General features: G+C 40.4%; 2 protein-coding genes across 2 annotated transcripts; one reads left to right on the top strand and one right to left on the bottom strand.

The window, feature by feature from the left end:
• Positions 1–2,328: 2,328 nt before the first annotated feature.
• On the bottom strand, positions 2,329–16,346 carry dedd1 (death effector domain-containing 1). Its single transcript, XM_049583686.1, has 6 exons — positions 16,188–16,346; positions 15,656–15,843; positions 14,317–14,834; positions 14,038–14,166; positions 13,436–13,576; positions 2,329–4,318 (listed from the first exon to the last, which is right to left on the bottom strand). The coding sequence occupies exons 3-6, from the start codon at positions 14,789–14,791 to the stop codon at positions 3,912–3,914; spliced, it is 1,152 nt and encodes a 383-aa protein (XP_049439643.1). The 5' UTR covers positions 14,792–14,834; positions 15,656–15,843; positions 16,188–16,346; the 3' UTR covers positions 2,329–3,911.
• Positions 16,347–16,627: 281 nt separating this feature from the next.
• rabac1 (Rab acceptor 1 (prenylated)) lies at positions 16,628–20,942 on the top strand. The gene is made up of 6 exons (XM_049583720.1): positions 16,628–16,777; positions 18,214–18,349; positions 18,654–18,866; positions 19,174–19,271; positions 19,571–19,672; positions 19,953–20,942. The coding sequence occupies exons 2-6, from the start codon at positions 18,228–18,230 to the stop codon at positions 20,039–20,041; spliced, it is 624 nt and encodes a 207-aa protein (XP_049439677.1). The 5' UTR covers positions 16,628–16,777; positions 18,214–18,227; the 3' UTR covers positions 20,042–20,942.
• The last annotated feature ends 688 nt before the right edge of the window (positions 20,943–21,630 follow it).

The following is a 21,630-nucleotide window of genomic DNA, read 5'->3' as shown; positions in this document are numbered from 1 at the left end:
TTCAGAGGAGCAACACGGCAGCATCCTTTGAGTTGGATCTCTGTAGTTTCGCAGACTTCTCAGACAGAGTGCCTGGGTCTCCCTGTGGGCATCACATCGCTGGTCTTGCTTTAAGGCTGGGTGTGGTGAGAACTGGGCTTTCAAAAATCTCAGTTTTCCCCAAGGCAGGCCTGGGGCAGTTTAGCTGGCCATCAAACAGGCGTACTCTGAACAGCGTAGAAACGGCCCTATCAGGTTTTCCCCTGAGGGTTGGTCCCGCTTATTGTTCTCCATGATGGCAAGTCAATAATAAAACTTAATTTGTACACTCTGCAGCTTTTTTAAAGGGCAGGTGTGGTCAGAGTGTTCTTAACATACCTAATAATGGTGTCTTAAAGTCAGTGAGTGACAAGGATTTAACAGTGCACTAAATATTTAAAGCAAAAGAGACACGAGATCTAAAAGCAAAACTAAATCAACAAGAACAGGCCTTGAAATGTACAATTCATTTTGCTATGTTGTACAGCATAAATGGCTGCAATAGATAGATTATTAACTTTAACTAAAAACAATGGTTACTAAAACAAATGGTAAATCATAAATAAATCAGTTTATTTCTGTCTTTGGGTGTTGGTATCACATAATTTTGAGGATCCCTCACTGCTCTCAAATGCTGTCATGAACTAATTAGAAAAAGCCACCAGTCGCAGTGCTTGCTTAGATTTCCGAGTGAAATGAGGTGACTCTTCAAAGTGCCCTTTAGCCGACATTTACATTATTTATTCATGTGCTCGAGGACTGTGTTGGTCTACATCAGAGGACTTAATTATGTCCAAAGAGGTCCGGCGATAAGTCAAAGACCCCATTCATATCATAAAGAATAAACTGTTTATATATAAAATACATGTCTTTATGTTACATTGAAACAAACTACATATAGTCCTACTTAATCATCTGTACTATTTCTTAGTAATATTAGCATCCCAAAACATATACACATTAACATAAGTAAGGAATTAAATGCTCCCGCTTTATTTTTGCCCTACATGATAAGATTTTGCAGAGCTGCCATATAATCTTTGTTAAAAAAAAAAACCAAAAAAAAAAAAAAGGGATAATGTCATACAGAAAAGCATGGCATTCATTTTCTCTAAAAAGCTAAATGAGAAGTGCACAATTTCAAATGAGGACTGGACTTTAGCTGTAAGGATATTGGCAATGTAATCTGTAAGGTAATTTGAAAACAAAATTAGAAGCACTTTAAAATCCATTTTAGTGATGGCCACACTTCTGTGTGTAAATTGTTCACAGTTTCTTCACCTGAGATTGATGACTTTTTCAATGGAATTTTAATTACCATCTATGGGAAATGATCTCACAGAGATTAAATATAATTTATTCTACATACTGTTTGCAAAAATTTTAGTGTAAATGTTTAGTATTTGCACTCAATATGATGCAAAGGAAAAGGCTAATTTTTTTGGGAGAAAAAGCATGCCTTGCATCACACAACTCAAGACGCAAACCAGCAGTTTCATGTCATTAGGCCATTACATACGCATTAATTGCTGGGCCTTCAAGCAAGCGAATTGTACAAGTAAGGGAGGAAAATACAGCACAAGGGTAGGTAGTTTGATAAGATGTTCGAAGCACACACCATTCTTTGGTTTCATCGTGCTGACAGCTTAGAGCAAGGAGAAATAATTAAGGATCTGATCCACGGTGACCTGCATTCGATAGACCTCTTCAGACCGTTTGGGGGCAGGGAGAGGGCACACTCCCACTAATACAGGTACGGAGGGTGAAGGACCGGGAAAAATGACAATTCAGAAAACTGGGGAAAAATAACAGAAACAAGCACTATAACAAAATGTGAGACGGAGATTCGAGATAAGACAGAGGGATTTCAGGAGATAAGATGTGGTGCTCAGTTTAAGAGGCTTTAGTTAGATTTTTAAAAGACTTACTTTTATAACTTCCTACAGGCAAAACAGCTGGAAAACACTTACATACCCATTGTGCTGGTGATAATTTATCTTTTCATTCTCTTTATATTTTTTAAACTGTTACAGCTATCTGCTTGGTTATGAGTTCAGTTTTAACAAGTACTTCAGGTATCCAACAGCTTGTCTGTAAAAGATTGTTTCCTATTTGATATTAACAACGCTGATAATGAGGTGACATTTTATTAAATTTTTTAGTGGGGGTGTGAGTAATGCAAGCGTGAGACGCGTTTCCAGAACGTTCTTCTCTTGCACGACACCGACGGCCAAGATTAAACTTGTAGTGGTTTAGGTTATTGACAAAATAGACACCAATAATTAGGAAAACAAACAGCTTTAACGCCATCAAAGCTTTATTATCCACCCAAAATAATATCTCATATATAAAGATTTCCACAAAAAGTAGTGGCATAACAAAAGAAATATTTCTTTAACAAAAATGTTCTCCTGGATTAGTTTCTTTTTCTACTATAAACAATACAATTATACTTTCACAAACTTAGTATGAAAAACACAATGAAGTAAACATGGAAATATGTCCTTTGTCCCTCCCTCTGCCTAGCCCTGCACTTCAGACAGTAGCAAGTCTGCCTGCTTAAGTCGTGCCTGTATGAAGGGACTTAGAGGAGGGGCCTTATTGATCGTCTTCTATGAGTGAAGTCCAGGCATTAGTTCCAGCAGGGTGGGTAGACAGCTGTCCGTGAGCCACTCTACTGGGCCTACATAGCAGGGCTGAGTGGAGCTGGGATGTGCACTTTTGATTTTGATCTCCCCAACATCACTTCTATTGACCGACGCACTGTCCTGTGCTTTACTTGCTGAGAGAAGCACTTGGTGAGGCCTAGCTGGAAGCCCAGACACAAGCCGCCATTGCATTATCCTGGGTTGCTGTTGACAAGCTTGGGATGATGAATCTTCCATGGTCTGCTGAGGCCTAGCCCTAATCACTGCTGTCATCTACTGGCAACTGCCGTATCCACTGACCACGGCAATCACAAGTCGGGTTATCGTGGCACACAGGGCTGAGAATCCCAGTGTTTGTTATCTAGGTGTATTATGCGTGGACTAGGCTCTCTAAAGTTGGACACAGAGGTCAATCTGTACTGAGAGCAGCCAACTTTTTTCATCTGTGTTAAATTCTCTCACATTCTTAAAGATCAGAAACTTTTCTTGGTGTGTTTCTTTGTTCTTTAAATCAGTTTTAATTTTTTTTTAAAAAGTGCCAGTTAACATGATCATTTTTCTTCAAGTATAATATGTCAATGGAACCCAGTTTGAACCCTCGGTTTGTATTTTGAGAATTTCAAGAGCCATCTTGAAATCTGAAATCACCTTTCCATGAATAAATGTGGACAAAATGGTCAACAAATGCTTGATTTCAGTGACTGATCTGATGTGGCCCATTTAGTCTGTGTCGATGTACAGTCTGGCATGTGGATGTGTTCATACTACACAGTTATTTTAGGTATTTTCTGTAATCTGTGGCACAGCAGTTGTCTTAACCTTATTTATTTAAGATGATAATGTTATGAGGGGCTTACCACTTCTTTAGGCACAGGCTTGCATGCTCCTGTTCTCACTGAGACTAAGAAGAAATATCTTGATACATCCTGTTTCATCCTGGTGTCCTACAAAGTAGCACCTGTGCATGAATCCCAAGGGAGAGCACATTGATTCATTATTATTCAATTTTCTTTCATAAATTGTGGTAATGTTTCAACAAAAAAACTGACAATTCTGAAAATGTGAGGCCTGTAATGAACCTTAACAACCAATGGTAAGTGCTGCCATCTAGTGGTTATTACATGAATTGCACCTACAAAAGGAGGCCTCATAAATGCTTGAAAATTTACAACATAACTTTAAATAGCACCCCTAATATGTAATTCTTCAAAGTTAGTATAACACACCCAAAAGAGTCTGATCAGTCTATACAGCCAAGTGAGTCTCTGTATTCCCACCATTACTGGTTGACAGCCTTCTCTTTGCACTCAGCAGCATTCGGCCCTGCTCGTAGTCATCCTGGTCCACACTGATCAGCAGGCGGACACCCTCCGTGCCTGCTGCCATCCTCAGGGAATCAGTGATGAAAACTCCCTTCAGGGCCTCCAGCAGAGCTCCACTCAGGTAGTCACCCCAGAAGGCCTCGAGGTTGTCCAGCTCTGTGAACTTGATGTCGCACACGATGGAACCCAGGTCTCTGGCACGAAGCAGCGAGTTGGCCTGGCTGAACAACTCAAACTGCCGCTCCAGGGGCTGCCGTTTGTCCGATGAGACACCCTCGCGGAGTGCCGAATCATGCTCCAGGTATTCAGCACGGACACGCAGGCGGATATCTGATAATGGAAGACAGGAGGAAGCGGTGATGGAAAATAGGGGTGACAGTGTGGTAGGGGAAAGTTGAGGGGTGAAATAATGATAGGGAGAGTACAGATACATAAGTGAATAATGATGGAGAGGTATAGTGAGGAAAAGGGGGAGGAGAAAAGAGAAAAAGAAGACAGTAGTGGAGGGTGAGGAAAGAGGAGGAAAGGTCACGGAATAAGTGTAAAGATGGGAACAGTCAAATAGGAGAGGGCAACAGACAGGAAGGCAGGAAGGTCATGAAATCAAAACAAAAAGGAAGAGAAACAGGGGCAAGACAAAAATGTTAAAAGACAGCTCATTAGCTCCTCTATATTAGCATTACATTAAGCAGGGTCTTAAAAATGGGGTTCAAAAGTACATTGTTCCCAAAAGGAGACTGTGACCCAATAAGCTGACTTCTAACTGGACTGGAACTTGTACACTGAAATATGTCAGGATACTTCTCTTAACAAAAGAGCAAATATTATGGTGCAGCAGCGCAAAGCAAACTCATAATTATGTGAGGCAGTGGAGCTAGACCAACCCGACTGTGTGCATTTTTTTTGTGCTAAACATTGCTGCAACCCACTCAACTTGTTCTTGGTGAATATGGCATGTTGGAGCACCCAGAGAAATACTCTGCAACTGAACCAGTGGTGTAGTCCCCTTTTCTTTCCAGGCAATTCAAAATGTCAGCTGTTAACTAGACGACAGTAATCAAGAGACTGATGCATGAGAACTTTGAGTGTGACATTCTGCGTGGCTTACATAAGTCATGGTTCAAGCTCATGTGATGAAAACATTCAAATTCTTGTTGTGCCAGTAAGGAGAGCAACTTAGCAGTGTATCGAGTGGCTTTCTGTTCCAAACTGGTGTTTGAAAGCAGCAGGTTCATTCTGACCAACATGTTAAATGCTGAGAACAGATAGCTGCTGGAGATCCGCAGTAATAGGATTGGTGGTCATGCAACAGCACAGCGAGAAAGATCAGAGGATACATACTGTACTGAGTAAGAGCACCGCTGAGATCGTCCCCCATGTCATTATTCCAGAGCTTCGAGTGGAAACCAGCTGCTGACGACTTTTGCTGCAACAAAAATCCACGCCTCCCACTCAAAACCCCTTTAGTAGAGGTAAACAGTATTTACTACAAATGATATCCGTTTCACTGGAAACATCCTCATCAATGTCTCAGGTAGCAACATTTTTTGAGGAGTTTTAAAGCCATAGTTGCATCAACTAAAACGTGTTTAATGCTCTCCATTAGACATTTTTAATAAAGGTGAAACCATAATAGGGAAACAAAAAGATGTCTTTGATGGGAACACATCGACTGGAGTCTCAGTTAAGGTACAGAATCATTAAAACAGTGCATCAAGGACCCGACTTTAACACTTATCAAGGTCCACAGTAGCTATGATTCCACTGATAAATGTTTCAACTCAAGAGTCATGTTTACCCCCTCTTCAGTCATATTTTGTTTGGAGCTGCGGGGAATGGCACAAGACTCCAGAGGGATAAAGTTGGGAAAATGTCAACATTAGAAATGCAAATGTTGAATTAAGGCATTGATTTTGCATGTCTTAACATTTGTAGGAGAGCGATAACCAAACACTGGCATTTGCATCCCTGCTTCATAAGGCTGTAATTAGATTACTATAAAAACAGAGGACTGGATCAAAGGAGACGCTTAATCGATATAGTTTAGGAAATGTTTAAAATATGCAGGGTTGGAGATAAGACTTGCAGATGGAGGGTCATCATTCAGTTTACTCATACAAAAGAGGCAAAAATATTTTCTTCATAGAGGCATTATGGTACAAGAACATGAAACACTGACATTTTACAGAGACATTTGATTGTGATCTGACAAATTTTCAAACTTAAAAATAACTCATATTATTCTGCCTTTCTTCAAGTCAATCCAATGACAATACACACAGATACAAGTCTGAAACATTATTTTGTTAGATCATAACTGTCCTCAGAGAACGCAAAGCACCAATACCAAGTATTCATCCCTCTTTTTATGTTAATTGTTTTACAACATTGATTAACAGTGGATTGCGAACAGCCAGTGAGTCTGCTTCATGCCAAAAACTGCATCATGAGGACAATACTCGAGTCACCAGTGGGAAATGTTGGCATTGTAAATTTCTGCAAACCACAAATATGTTACATTTATATGTTTCATACATATCATATTTTAGTTTCTAAGACACAGTATTGTAGGATATGAACTGACTTTGTCATCAGGACGAAGAGTGGAGTGTGGATGGCATGACATTTAAGCAAAACACCTGCCAGGCTGCAGAACACTGTTAAAAACAACAAATACAAACCACTTGTTTGTTATTCATTACTGAGATTCCAGCGGCTTTTTAAACCACCAAATGTGGGTGTTTTTTAACAAGCCATCCCTGTTTCCATTGGTGACAGTGCGACGAAAAGTGGTGGTTGTTTCCTGAAACTTTGCTGTATTTCTAGCTGGAATATACCATGATAATGGTTGTTGTTTTACTGAGACATTTCTGCATTAACAGCCGGGACAGTGCCACGAAAGTGGTTGGTTTTTACCAAAACATTGCTGTGTTTTCTGTAAGGATTGTGCCACCAAAAGCAAGTATTTTAAGCCCAAATGTGATCTTTTCCTAACCAAGACATGTAAAGTTTCACTATATCCACTGCATAACAAATGTTACATACCCACGGTTTGCAGAAATGTACAATGCTAACATTTGTTCTGGGGACTGGGTTGAAGACAATCATTACAATCAGTATGAAAACTGTTAATGAGTGGTCACTCAACAGTATCAGTAAGGGAAAAAGTACAAAAAAGTTTAAAGCAACAATACCCTTAAGTGTAGAACAATCGGTCATGAAAAAATATGGTAATCTACAAAAAGTATGATGTACTTAAATATTGCATGTTGATGCAACAACGGGTGAAGATGGCCACTAGAGAAGTGCCTAGAGAAACTCTGAACAAGCTGAGAGGGACTAAGTGAACACAGCTGTAGTGCAGAGGTCAGCATTGAAAATACAAATTCAAGACACTCTGAAACTTAAGTCAAAAGTTTGTTTGTATTGTGACAAAAACGTTTTTTGTAATTTTGTATTATGTGTTTGCCATGAGCCAATCATGGGTCACTGACAGAAACACACTATCCCCACTGTGAAGTGTGGTGGTAGCAGCATCATGCTGTGGGGATGTTACTCTGCAGCAGGCCCTGTATTGCTCAAGAAGGTAGAGGGTAAATTGAATGCAGCAAAATACAGACAAACCCTGGAGGAAAAACCTGCTGCAGTCTGCCAGCCAACTATGACAAAGATGTTCTTTTCAGCACAACATTCTACAAACCTGTGCAGATTTATTTTCACATTGACAAAGTCTTCATCTGATAATTTGTTAAAAAGGCATGCACTGTGATTCAATGTTGCAAAACAAGGAGAGGGAGTGAAAACATTTTGTTGTACAATATCCTTGCAAGAACATTGTAAAATCAGCAGTGACAGGATGTGTTCAAGGATTTCAGTATTCTGATTTATCACAAAATGTCAGAAAGGGCATTGGTCTTAAAAGGAGGTTGGAGTACTCCATGTCACCGAACTTTTTGCACTCTTATACAATATTAAGCATGGAAATATTAAGTTAAAGCACTGTTAACAGTTCGACCTTTTGGACCATTACACTGTTTGAAGGCTGTGGCTATGATAAACAACCGCCCTTCATGCAATTACTGTATTTATGGATGGCCACCATTTCAGCCTTCCCATTTCATACTGAGCAGGATGGAGGTAGAGATAGTGGCACTGAGGAGAAGGCCATTTAAAACCACAGGAACACAATGATAGTCATTTTGTTAGGGTTACAGAGCACTTCACGCTTCATCAGACACAGAGACATCCACTTAGACAGGACATTAGGAAGCACAGCTTTCATTTTCTCACTTTAAACACCAAGCCCGTTTGGCTTCCTCCATCTCAACCCCCCACCCCCTCCAAAAAAAAAGTTTAAGTACCCATTTACGAGGAGTCACTTGGCACGGAGAGCTTCAACTCTTTATCGATCCGTTTTTCTGCTGAATGACTGACCAAGAGAGCGGAGAGTTAGGGGAGCATTGAGAGACGGGCAGACAGAACTCTCTCTTTCCCCCCATAGACAAAAATCACTCTCTGTACCATTTTGCGTAGTTTGAGCATTTAGAGTTCGTTCTCTCCTTCTGATTGTGTGTAAGGATACTGTTTTCCTGACACACAGGTTGGTCTGTTTAGAACTGCGAACACAGAGAAAGGAGAGAAAGAGAGAAAGAGACAAGCACAAGTGGGTTGGACATCTGTCGACTGGGTCGTTTTTTCAACATCAAGCAGGCATGGCACAGCACTCACTTCTCTTAGTTGTAATGAGGTCTGAGTCAGGGCAATAGTTGGTACTGACAAGTTAATCAGCTCAGCTTTACTGTAGCTCTACAATATAACATGGTAGCGTCTAAGTGGGATGCTTAGGACGACTCTTACCCTGACCAATTCCCTTACCCTCACCTTCACCAACCCATTATTTAAGCTCCAACCATAACATTAATCAGAAATGTCCATTAAGCCAAGTAAGGGCCTTCACAAGCACCCCATTTAGATAGTACAAAACTGCTACTGAGCTGAGGCTACAAACACCTTATGGGCATTTGTAACAGCAGTTGTCATTGTCAGAATGTAATTGAGATACTTCACTGAAAATGATCTGAGAGATGAATCATGACAAGAAAAAGTATTTGAGGTCTGTTTAAAGCTAGGGGCCAGCATTGGACTGAACCGCCCTATCTATCTCTGCTCCCTCTTGACAAACGCACACCCAGGGCTCACACAGGGTACAGAGATAAGATACAGCAGGAGCTTCCTTCAGCAGAGCACTGTTGGGTTATTTTCCTCAGAACTGCATGAGTAAAAAAGGTTACATGGGCATTTTTGAAACAGCTGGCTGTTGGCAGCCATTTTAGAAAATGTTTGAAATGGAATACAGAACGAGTGTCTGTGCCAAATAAGCATTCATCTTTTAACTTGAGACTCCAGAGCTGGCTTACGTGAAGTTTCACTTAGCCAGTATGAACACCATTGATTGAATCTTGAGGCAGATGCTTACAACCACTTGTAATGAAGATAGTGTGAGAGGAGAAGATGGCCCCACAAGATTTCCCACATGTGGCACAAGCTGGCACCTTCACAAACATGTCCAACATATTTTTTTCTTTTTGCAGGTTTTAGACTGGGCATGATTATTTCAAGTTAAGCACTTAAGTGTATTAATTCATGGTTCTGCACTAAGATTAGAACATCCATCCTGTCGGTCTTCCAGCTCCCTTTTTAATAACAAATACAGAGAACTGCCACCTGCTGGTATAGAGTAATTTCCTTTCATGCAGGTGCAGAATGTTTGTGCTCACTGGCCATTGGCTGTAGTGTGTTCAGTGCAACTGTTTTGTGACCTGTTTTGCCATAGGTCACAGGTGATGAGAGGCACTGCAAAGGTCAACCTTCTTCACCACTAGTTCTTTGACGTCGATTTGGTGCATCTGGCCTTTAAGATCTCAACTCTAACCATTAAGTTAATTCAAACCTTCACCACAGATAATCTTAAGATAAACTAGACAAAACCAATTAATTGTTGTCTTCCTGTTTCGTTTACAGAATGTATTTACCATCAATTTTTTGTTGCTGTAAATGATATCAGGACCAGTCCTAAATAATGTTCCCACTCTTGTATTACCATTGCAGCTCTGATAACAGCTAAAGTCTTTCCAATTTTACAACCATGATTTATCTTGTCACAACTCGTGTAACACAAGTTGCAAACTCCATTTAAACAGCATTTAAGAATATGCGAAATTTAAATTAGATAATAGTACACTGGAATGATTAGCACTGAGCTCCCCAGTTAAGTTTTAACCTGGCTGGTAGAGATCAGCTGTCATTATAATCAGCAACATCAAGCGACTAATTTTCTCTAACATCAGACACATTAAAGATAAGTTTTCTTTTTCAACATAGTATACAAAAAATATCAACTTCTGTTTCTTTTGTCACATGACTGCACAACTGTGAAAGTTTTTTGCGCTTGGGTCTTAAATGCTAACTGGGTTACAGAGACCGCAGTTAGTTGGCCATGTTTGTGAAAATGTGTCAAGTTCACCAGGGTTATTATCCACAAAGAATATCAGGAAATTCAACATGCATTTCTCTACATATATCCCCATTATTGTGGTTTTACTGAGATCAAATGAACTTAGAATTGTCCAGAGATTTTCATTGAAAAATCAAGTTGCGAAAACAGCTGAAAACTCTTTGGAAATCTTTGAGGCTTGCTGCTGAGGACTCTGTCAGTTCCGTGAAACACTGACACCAACAACCCATGTCAGAAATAGATAAGGAATCATCCACAGTGCACAACACTAAAGACGTTTCCTGGGGGGATAGGGTAGGGGGCAGCTACATTATGATACACAAGCATCGAATACAGAGCAAAGTGGCAGCACCAACCCCTGCTGTAACAAGGGGGAGAGCCTCTTTTACCTTAGGCATCGGCCCAGACTCGTGAGCGAGCGCATGACTGAGTTGATCACGCACACTGCGGTATGTATGGACTGAGTGGAGTGACAGACTTTTTTGTTTTGTTCCTCAGTCTCCCCCTCTGTCTCCATGATCCACTGTGTCTTAGGTTATTCGATCTGAGTCACAATCCTGAGTCAACCTGGTGGAATCAAATGTGGAGTCAAGACAGCAACATGTTTATAGTCACAGGCACATTACGCATCTTGAATAGCTAAGATGGGCTGTCTTCATTGTTAGATGATTTGTTTTTGTTTTTTATTTTAAATCGAGTAAGAATCATCAGTCCTTCTTTTTTTAGTAAGTATTTCTGACCAACAGGCAATGATGGACGTTCAAAAAAAATGATTCAGAAGGTCTACATGAATGAGAAAGGAAACTTCACACAGAAGGCAATTGATGTTAGTGTTATCTCAACCTTTGTGTGCTGAGAGAAACTAGCATTGATTGATAAAAAAAAGGCAGGCAACAGTTGAAACGTGGAACAGAACATTGATATGGATAATAAAGTGCAGCTTTCCAGTGGAGTTAGATTGTTTCGAATAACTGCTCAAAGAATTTTTCAGGATGATATGTGAGGTTTGACAGTTGACTCTTGTGACAACTTAGTATCAAGCGTGACAATAAAGCAGAACAAGGGCTGCATCTAGTGGAGACTGGATGACTTCTTTCAGCACAAAGTAGACAAAGGGGACAGGCCACAACCTACCAGTCTGCGCTCTCATCAATAGCAGCAGCTGAATATAATTCAATGGGTTAGAGAAAAGGTAAGATGAAGGGAAAAGAATGTAAAGATGGAAAAATAGACAGGGCACAAAAATCTCCCTGATGTTGCATATTTAATTAAGACAGTTAAGGAGATACTGTAAGTCTAAACACAACAGTCAGAGTGTGACAAAGAAAACACCAGGTATTAGTACTGAAGGAGATGCCAGTCAACTGAAATGGAAGTGCGATCATTTCTTTGTGTCCAGCAGTTGGATCAATTGTGTGCCATTTTTTGCTGAAGTTGTAAATCAGAAAAAGTCCTTGAATTTCTGTGGTGTTGGTGATGTTAAGTCAGCATTTGCTGCACAGTTAGTGAACAAGGTGTTGACTTTCTGGTGCTATGAGAGACTAAATTGAATTGTCCGACCAAAGCATAATCGTAACTTCGCTAACAAGTAAGTTTGACACAAGCGCTCACACACAAACCTCACAGTGTATTCAACAATTAAAGTGTGGACTATGGGGCTGGGCAATGTATTGATATTACATTGATAGTGAGATAAAAGACTTTTTTTAAAGGCTGCATTACAGTTAAGTGATGTACTTTTCTGAACTTACCAAACTGTTCTAGCTGTTCTATCTATCTTTAGCCACTTAATCAAAAATATATCCACATTACTGATGATTATTTATCAAAGATCTCAATGTGTAAATATTTTGTGAATGCACCAGTAGTCAACCCTACAATATTGTCGCAATATTGATATTGACGTATTTGATTAAAAATCTTTTGATACTTAATTTTCTCAACATCACCCAGCCCTACGTGATGATATCACCAAATTCACAGTTAAGGTCTCCAATATTTAGCTTTATGTTCTAATGCTGTCAGATGGGTTTCACTAAGTGTCACACTGGGATAAAAAAATGTTTTCCCATTGACACTGGCATACCTGGCAAAGGTGTCCTTCAATTAGATTCAGTGCAGTTCAGAGGCCACTGTATGCTTGTCTAACAGTGTTAGTGTGGCTGGTGGATTGGCAGCTGGTATTTAGGACCAAATGGATTATAGTAAGCAGTCTGTTTTTTCTTAAGTGTGTTACTGTTTATTTATTATGTTGATCTGTTCTGTACGACATTTATTGCACGTCTGTCTTTCCTGGAAGAGGGATCCCTCCTCAGTTGCTCTTCCTGAGGTTTCTACCGTTTTTTTTCCCCGTTAAAGGTTTTTTTGGGGGGAGTTTTTCCTTATCCGCTGCGAGGGTCCTAAGGACAGAGGGGATGTCGTATGCTGTAAAGCCCTGTGAGGCAAATTGTGATTTGTGATATTGGGCTTTATAAATAAAACTGATTGATTGAATTTATTGTTAGTAATATGCCTCTCTTCCTGCTCTTTACACGTATCTTTCTACACAGACAACAGCGAATGCATACAGTTGAGTCATTGCTTTACAGTGCAAATTTTCATAATGAGTTAAAAATAAAACACTAGACACACAAGGTTTTTGTGCCTTGAGATGTTTGAGGATTGCAGTGTGAAAAAATAAAATTAAAAAATTTAGACTTCATGTGTAAAACTCCTTAACTCAAATGGAAGTTCAGCGTAGACAAACAACATCAAAATTGAGAGGACAAAACAGGAAATGAATTGTTAATACATTGAAAACAAAACTAGAGCCTATGTGGTTAACAAAAAGACAGGAAAATGTTGTGTAAAAGAAGATGGCGGGATGAAGATAGGAAGGCAAGAAAAGAAAAGCTAAAAGACAGACAGGTTAAGAACGCAGGGGCTACACTTACCGCAGGATTCTTTATGTGGCCGTGGCGGTGGAAGCAGTGGCAGGCCCTGTCTGCTTGTTTTCTTGGGCCTGCGGCTCCAGCCATTTCCCCTCTTCTTCCTCCTCCTCCTAGCAGATGGCCCAGGCATTGGAGGGTAAACACCTGACAGAACATAAATGAAATTAGTTTGTACAGTTAGACAATAAGACATAAGCATGGATGGAGCTGTATTTGCTGTTTTATTTCTGTATCTGCCCTATTTCTGTTCATCACCCCATTTTTATCTGTTTCTGCTGATATTTGATCAAAACATACTTTCTGTCCCCTGTAGAAGGTTCCCCACAAGCATGATGTATGTAAATTAGCACTAAAGTTGGACTACATTTTAACCTGGGGGAATCTACTTCAACTTAAATGCTGTACATGTGCATTCCTAGCACAACAGAGGGACTGAACAAAGTGTCAGAAAGGATGCCATTGCCTCTTCACCAAAAAACAGGTCCTGGCTTTAAGTGCAGTGTAAAAATGTGACATGCTGTCAGGAATGACAAACACTGACACTGGACAGTCCCATTTCTTGACTGATTAAAAAGGTTTGTGTAAACACTGTGGGCTATACTTACCAGTTCTCAAATGCTGTGTGAAAGATGAAAGAGGTATTTCTGTTGGTCTGTAGCTGTGTTGCATTCCAGAGGTGAACACCACCTCTCTATGCTCTATTCCATAACTTTGTCCAAATCTCTCTGGAGACACTGTAAACAAAACAATCATCAAGCTTATTAGGGCAGGAATGCAGTTATGGCTGGCATGTTCTAGCACGCTATCGTAAAGAGAGGCAACTTTGAATGCACGCATCATAATCTCAAAATCTGGTAACGAGCACCCCTATGACTAATCCTCACCTGTCCTCCTTTTCTTATGGGACACTAAAGGCAGCAGGTCATGACGTGTAAGGACTCTGAGTAGTTTCATTAGTGGCTCCAGGTTGCCATCACTGAGGTATCCTCGCCTCTCCAGTTCCAACAACAGGTCAAGGCCAGTCTTGGGCTTATATGAGGCTACAAAGGGATGCTGAGAGCCCTGAGGCTTTGACCGCATCCAGACCTTTAGAAGCTCAGGACTCGGGGACATGCCCATGTCATTTGGATCGCCACCACAGGGCTCAACTGTCCAACCAGTTGGATCAAAAGGGTGTGGTGCAGGACAGGTTTCATCAAGAAGGAATGACAACACTTCAATGTCAGTCTCTGTCAGCTGACAACCAACTACTTCAAAGACCTCATGGAGAGACAACATCCCATAGTAGTTCAGGCACTCTGTTTCATCCCAGTAAAGTGAGTCCCTGAGTGGACACCTTGGGTGATGCACTGCGGCCATGGGTCTGCCTACAGCCCCTCTCCACCTTCCCACCTGTGTCAAACTGTTCAGGATAAAAAACACAAACACACAAGTCGTCCATTAGACATTTAAAACTCTAACTTTCCAGCTGAGAAGTCAGGAAATAACAGCATATGATTTGTAACTAGTCGCTTAGCACAACGAGGCATGCAACCACCAAAACAAGTTGCTGTACTTTACTGCAATATAATTGTGCTCGCTTTTCTTGTAGAAATTACAACTTTTTCACCTAAGTTTGAACTCTCTATGCACTCATTGGTTCCTCTCAGCGGTTTCAAAACAAAATTGCAGGAATTTATATACACAGTGTTCGAAATGCCAATGTCAAGGTGTGTCTTAGCTGGTCTTTGTTATCATGTGTAGCTGCTGTTTTTGGAGTTTTTATGGTTCATTTCTAGTATATATTAACATACTTTTAGGCTTTTCTTTCTAATAATCTTGTTTTGTGTTTAATAATGCTTGCTTTAGAGCTTTACATCTTTAATATCTATATTTGTTCTGTGTTGTCTCACTGTTAACTTACGTTGCTGCCTGTCTTGGCCACGACACTCTTGAAAAAGAGATTTTTTTCTGGGTAATTAAAGGTTAAACAAGAAAAAAATAAATTACAGTGAGACGTTAAAGTGAGTGGTTCCTTGAAAAGCTTGAAAACATCATGTCTCGACAAATGGCAGCCAAAAGCTGTAACCCATATTCCTCGTAAACTAGCAGCTAGCAAAAAAAAAAAAAAAACAGCACGCCGTTTACGCTGACATGTTAATGTTATGGTGACATTTCAGTGTCACGCTCGTGCTGCGGTCTACATTGTTTCAAAGCCCGTTTTAGCAAGCTCAGCAGACTTACCTGTTTTCGGAGTCACCTCGACTCCGTATTGAAACATGCAATGGTAACTTGTGTCAGCTGTGAATGAGCTTTGTCGTCGTCGTAAGGCAGCTGGAAGTCAAGGAGACTAACGTTAGGCGTTCTTCCACCACCCAGCAGCAAACGTTGGCGCAAATTACCCCCTTGGCACGTTACGTAATGACGTTTCTCTGTGGGGGAAAAAAACATGACAGGCATAAACAATACGCCCTTCAACAGCTGTTTTGCTTAATGACCCAGCTTAAAGAAAATAACTAGTACTAAACCTGGTGCAATATGACACATTAAGCATATATCCCCTTCACTAAGTGAAGAGATTTCCGATACATTAGCTATAAAACATACAAACGGATATTAACAGTTATGTTTAGCTAAGAACGTTGTTAGCTAACGTTAGCTACACACGGGCCGTAATGGAGACGGGTCCCCCTCGGTGATATCAATGACAACGTAAATACAACTGATATAAAATTGTTCGGTGCATTTTAAAGTGACAATTAAACATTTAATGTACCTTTAGACTTGTCGTTCCTCGTCAAGAGCGTTGGATGGTATGTCAACTCCCACAGCACCGTGCAGCAGCACTGACAGCTGTACAATAACACACAGAAACCGACCAATCACAGCCCTCCGCCTGTTCGATGACGCTCGGTCACGTTTTAACTTTACTGATCTGCGGTCAGATTTTCTCCACGAGATCCTTGTCGAGTCGGTTGAACTGGGAAAAAGACAGCCGATCCCAAGTCTGCTGTTTGAGTTGCATTATCAGAGAGGTTATCGCTAGGAAAAACAGAAGTCCTGGCAGTTTTCATCCCGTAACACATCGCCTCCCATACAGAAAAGCCAACATGAACTCACATGACAACATTTAACTAATATAAAATATTCTACAAAGTAACGTAGTTCTATGTCTTACTCACCAAAACGAAGCTTTACGAGCAAACAGAAAAACAAACACCCCAGCAGAGGATGGGTGCTCCCCGGTGCTGTCACTAGGTGGCGGTGTTTTTCACCCAGACACCAGGAAGTTAAATAACATCCACATCACATCCGTGAACCAGAACAGCAACAAAAGGTCTGAAACAGTACCACCCAAGTTCTGCTGTAAGTATACTTTGTCAAACGATAATACTTCAAACAGGTCTGGTCTTCTTTCTATTCGTCTTTAAATAACCACCCACCAGCGTGTTCAACATCTCAGTGTAACATTTATCTATCTGCCGGGACCTGTACAGTAGTGGAGATGAACATTAGCAGAGAAGCTAACGTTAGCTCTTCAAACAACCAGCAAAGTTGTTTTTGCTAGTTATTGTTTATTAGTTTAACTGTAGATATGTACGTATTTTAGCAACGCTATCCATGTTACGATATAAATAGGTACTTTATGGGTGTATGTTGGCAACAGTATCTTGTGTATCCTGTTTTTAGTGATGTGGCAGTGGCCAAGCCCTTTATTGACTAAAATTTTCCATTAGCCACTGCACTGTAGCAACATCCCTTTACTACTCTGCATGATTTGTTAAGTGTAGGTATCTAACTGCTGTTATATACGAATGAGTTACACATTAGTTACTAACTTGCTTATTGATCCAGCGTACAATGTCTTACTTTTCATATGAAATACTGAGGCACTCGCTGTAACTCCACCTAACCATCATTATTCCTAATTGATTAGTCATACAGCAATTGCAGATTATATAATAACCCACTCTTCACCTTTGTAAAGTTATACCCAGCAAATGTTTGGTGTTTTGTATTTAATAATTGTCTGAACTGGATTTTATTAATTAGCCTATCTGACAAAGACAAAACAGATTAATCTAGTAAATGTGTCAGCACGAGGGTGATGCTTTACAATAATTTCAGGCCCTTAAAAATCTTTAAATGTATTAATAATGTTTATAGTAGGACTTAAAAGTCATCAAATAGTCTTACATTTGAATATGATAGGTGCCACAAACATTTAATCTAATTTTATTTATTCATCTTTTAATTTCATCTGTCAAAATGAGTCAGGCTCCTCTGCGTAAAAGTCCACATTTCTCGCTTTACAAATCCTTAAACCCACCACAGAACTAACTAATACGTTATGCTTGCACTTACCTGCTGGCAAAATGTAGATCAACCTAACTCACTCTGTTAACCATATTTCCTTTGTAAAACCTGCTTCTGCAAGGAACCACACATATATTATTATCCGTTATACTTACCGGCAATTTGTGACTAAGAAAAAGATGATTTGCTCAAAAATCAGCCTTCAATAAAGAAACATCTTGAAAAGATGTTTTTAAAGCAAGAAATTTAAGTGTCGGCTAACTGTAGGCACCCTGGATCTGTTTTGCTGAGTATAATAAGAGTTTCTGACAAAACCCCTTGTTGATACCCAGTACTATATCTTGCTTCTTTGTTGGTGCCTGATGAAACATCTGCTACATTGCCTACCCATCTTTGTAGACAAAAAAATGAATAGATGGAAACAAAAAACAGTGTTCAAATGGTATTCACTTTCTGATGTTTGTGTTATTATTGTTGCCTTGCAGCAGACAGTCTGTAGATGCCATCTGGAGCTCCAGTGGGGGAGAACTGCCTTGTAGACATGGACAGCAAGGCTGGAGATCTGTTCAGTGCCGAGGATGCTCATCCAACTGGCACAGGTGGAGGTGGAATCTTGGCAAAGTAAGGGCCTATATTTTTATTTTTATTGTGATGTGTGCTAAATTCATCACACAATTGTAATGATAATGCTATTATCACAAGGGCTTGTCATTTTATGTTGCTCCCTTTAACCCTGTTGAGATATGCTGGAGTATTTGCTACTCTTGTTTATCAGTGCAGCCAAATGATATGAATTAGTCTCTCATAACTGATATGTCAGAGCCATCATGGGTATTTGCAGCCTACAATTCTGTAGACTTGTTTATGAATTTCTTGATACTTCTCTCTGTTTTCAGTTCTGAATGTGTTTTGTCTCATTTCAAAGGCTCTGGCTGCCCAAAGGATTCTCAGCCAGCATGGCTAAAGAGTGGATCGACAGGCGTCGGGTGTCCATTCGACCTTGGTCCAGCTTTGTGGATCAACGCAAGTTTTCAAAACCCCGCAACTTTGGAGAGTTGTGTCAGAGGGTGGTGAAAAATGTGGAAGTGTATAACAGCAACTATACCTTCATCTTTCTGGGTCTCATCCTGTACTGCATGTAAGGCAAACAAAGAGGAAATCATTTGTGTTGTTTTTGTTTTTCAGTGGGAATGTTTACTCTTTCTCCTTCCTAGCTCTTACTCACACAGTCTGTACCTGTAGTGTAGACACAGTCAAGAGCTTCCTGGGCGGGTTTTGGCCGCAGGGTATATTGGAAAAGAGACAGAGACCAGTGTGCATGAGATCTGATTAAAAAGTAGAATATACAATCATTTAAGCTTTTAACTAAGACTAAACTCGATTTAACAATATGCCGCTAAAAGTAATACTAATCTGACTAGATTATTGGTGTTTCTGCTCCTCAGTATCAGCTCCCCTATGCTACTGATTGCCTTGGCTGTGTTTGCTGGTGCCTTCTACATAATTCACCTCAAGTCCCTGGAGTCCAAACTGGTTGTCCTCGGTGAGTAAAGCTGTCAGGTATGCCTTGTAGTATTGTCTCGATACTGAAAGTTCTTACTTTGATACAAAACCTAAAAAACAACCCACAGTGGAATCATATTCTTATATGAATAACATAATCTTATATGTTACCTCTCTGTGATTATGACAGGTACAGAAACACATTAATTTAAGACTGTGTTTGGCTAGTAAAAGAAAATTAAATATCATTCCTTTTATATTGATACCAGTCAAATATTTGTAATGAGTGGCGTTATTTTTTGTTGTTGTTGTTAAATCTGTTATTTTCATGTCAACCAGGCAGGGAGCTGAATGTCCCTCACCAGATGAGTCTGGCTGGAGCTGTTTCTCTACCTGTGTTCTGGCTGGCCGGAGCTGGAGCTGCAGTTTTTTGGGTTCTGGGTAAGCCAAACCTCATTAGTTGTTCTCTCCTCCTTTGATTTTCTGGTCCTGCAGAAATATTTGTTGCAGGCCTCATCATAGCTCTGTAATAGTTGTGTTTTTTGTGATGTTATTTCTGATCAAATCATTATACTGTAACATTCAGTGAAGTCTCTGCGTACGTATGTGAGCTCTATGACGCTAACGTAATTGTAAATGCATATGGACCCTCTGTCTAAGAAACACCTTCCTCCTCATTGCTTCACACTCCCCTTTTTACATTTGTCACGTCTCCCCTCAGGAGCGACGCTGTTTGTGATTGGCTCTCATGCTGCATTCCGTGAGCTGGAGGGGTCCGACATGGAAGAGCTCCTCATGGAGCCCGTGTGAAGAGCAGGCTGAACCCTCAGCAGGCGCTGGTCGACGATCAGTCATGACTCTGACCCTAAAATCATGTTAGCCCAGAGGGGTTGAGGAAAAGCTGCTCCTAGATTGGTTCCTTAGCTATGTGTGCATCCCATATTCCCTCTGTTAATGCACCTTGTCTTGCCTCTAATGTAGATGTTGTTACAGACTGTATTGCCTTTCAATCAAACTCATATATAATAACTTGCCATATGCACAAATAATTTGTCAATAAGTATTTAAGCACATGATCATACAAATGTTATGCCTTTCTCTACATATATTATACCTCGGATGCCTCTGGTTTGTGTCAAATAGCCTCTTGCTTCCCTCAACGTCTCTTATTCAGTAACATATCTTTCCACTTATTAATCTCTAAGGACTGTCTGTGCTGTAGATATCCTGAGAAATAGCTTCTGTGTCTGGAACATCTGGCAAGACTGCTGCTTTCTTACGTAACGATAATGTAAATGCAATGTTTGCAATTCTAAACTTCTCAAAAATGATAAATTTTCCAAAGGAAAAGTGCCATGTAAAGCTTTAAAAATATTTATCTTACAATGACCATGCACAAAGAAAGCAAAACATTTCATTCAAGAGGGTATAAGACAAACTGGGTATGCCAGATAGGGTATTTAACATAGATAAAGGTCAGTAAATAGTAGTGATGTTTTGTATTGGGGATGTTATGGTACTGTGGTGACTGTTTGTATGCATATTTATCAGCTCTACTTACAACATTCAGATCTGAAGGTCATTCTGTAAACCTGAAACATTTCTTTTTTTGAAATTCATTTTTCACTTGTTTACATCTATCTGTAAGTCGGGTGTTTTTGTATTTAAATTACATTTTGGAAGTGCAATAAACCCCCTGATGTAAATATAACTTGATGTCCGATTCCTTGATATTTTGCCTCTAATTAATACAAGTGATTCACTCTATTCAGTCAAAACTACAACTGGCTCCTGTTTTTGCATCCATGGCAGGAGTTGGAGTGAACTCAGTGGCCCTCAGCACTTAGTCTGTACATTTTCTCATTATTCTGGTCGGGTGTGAATACACGGTGGAATAGGACAGTTCCAACTCTCATGTCTCCTCGTTTCTGTCTCTATCTCCAGTACACCAAACACTGCAGCACTCACCAACCCCCTCTTGTCCCCCCTATGGACCCCCTCTTGTCCCCCTTTTTTCATGTGACCTCTGTGACCTATGCTCCGTGACAACACAGCAAGAGGACCCCATGCTCAAGTTGCCATGGCAATGACCTTGGAGGGCCCCAGTCAGACACACACACACACACTCGTCCAAAGACACACTCGCTTACACACTGCGGCAAAGGCGAGCGATCGATATTCTATTATACGGAGGGTGGCGAGGCGAGGGGGGGGAGAGAGGAGAGTCGCACTGCAGTGAGCTCACTGCAGAGACACAGGGGAAATTAGACAGAGGGTGAGAGTGTGAGCGTGTTTGTCAGTGAGAGTGACAGAAAATGGGTGTGCATGTGTGTTCGTATGTGTGTCGGCTATGTATGAGCAGGAGACGCTGCATTTGTCATTGGACAGTGGCAGAGCAG

The sequence above is a fragment of the Epinephelus fuscoguttatus genome, linkage group LG8 (genome assembly GCF_011397635.1).
Source record: "Epinephelus fuscoguttatus linkage group LG8, E.fuscoguttatus.final_Chr_v1".
Lineage (NCBI taxonomy): Eukaryota > Metazoa > Chordata > Actinopteri > Perciformes > Serranidae > Epinephelus > Epinephelus fuscoguttatus.
Note: the sequence above shows the minus strand (reverse complement) of the source record. Positions and strands in the feature narration are given on the sequence as shown.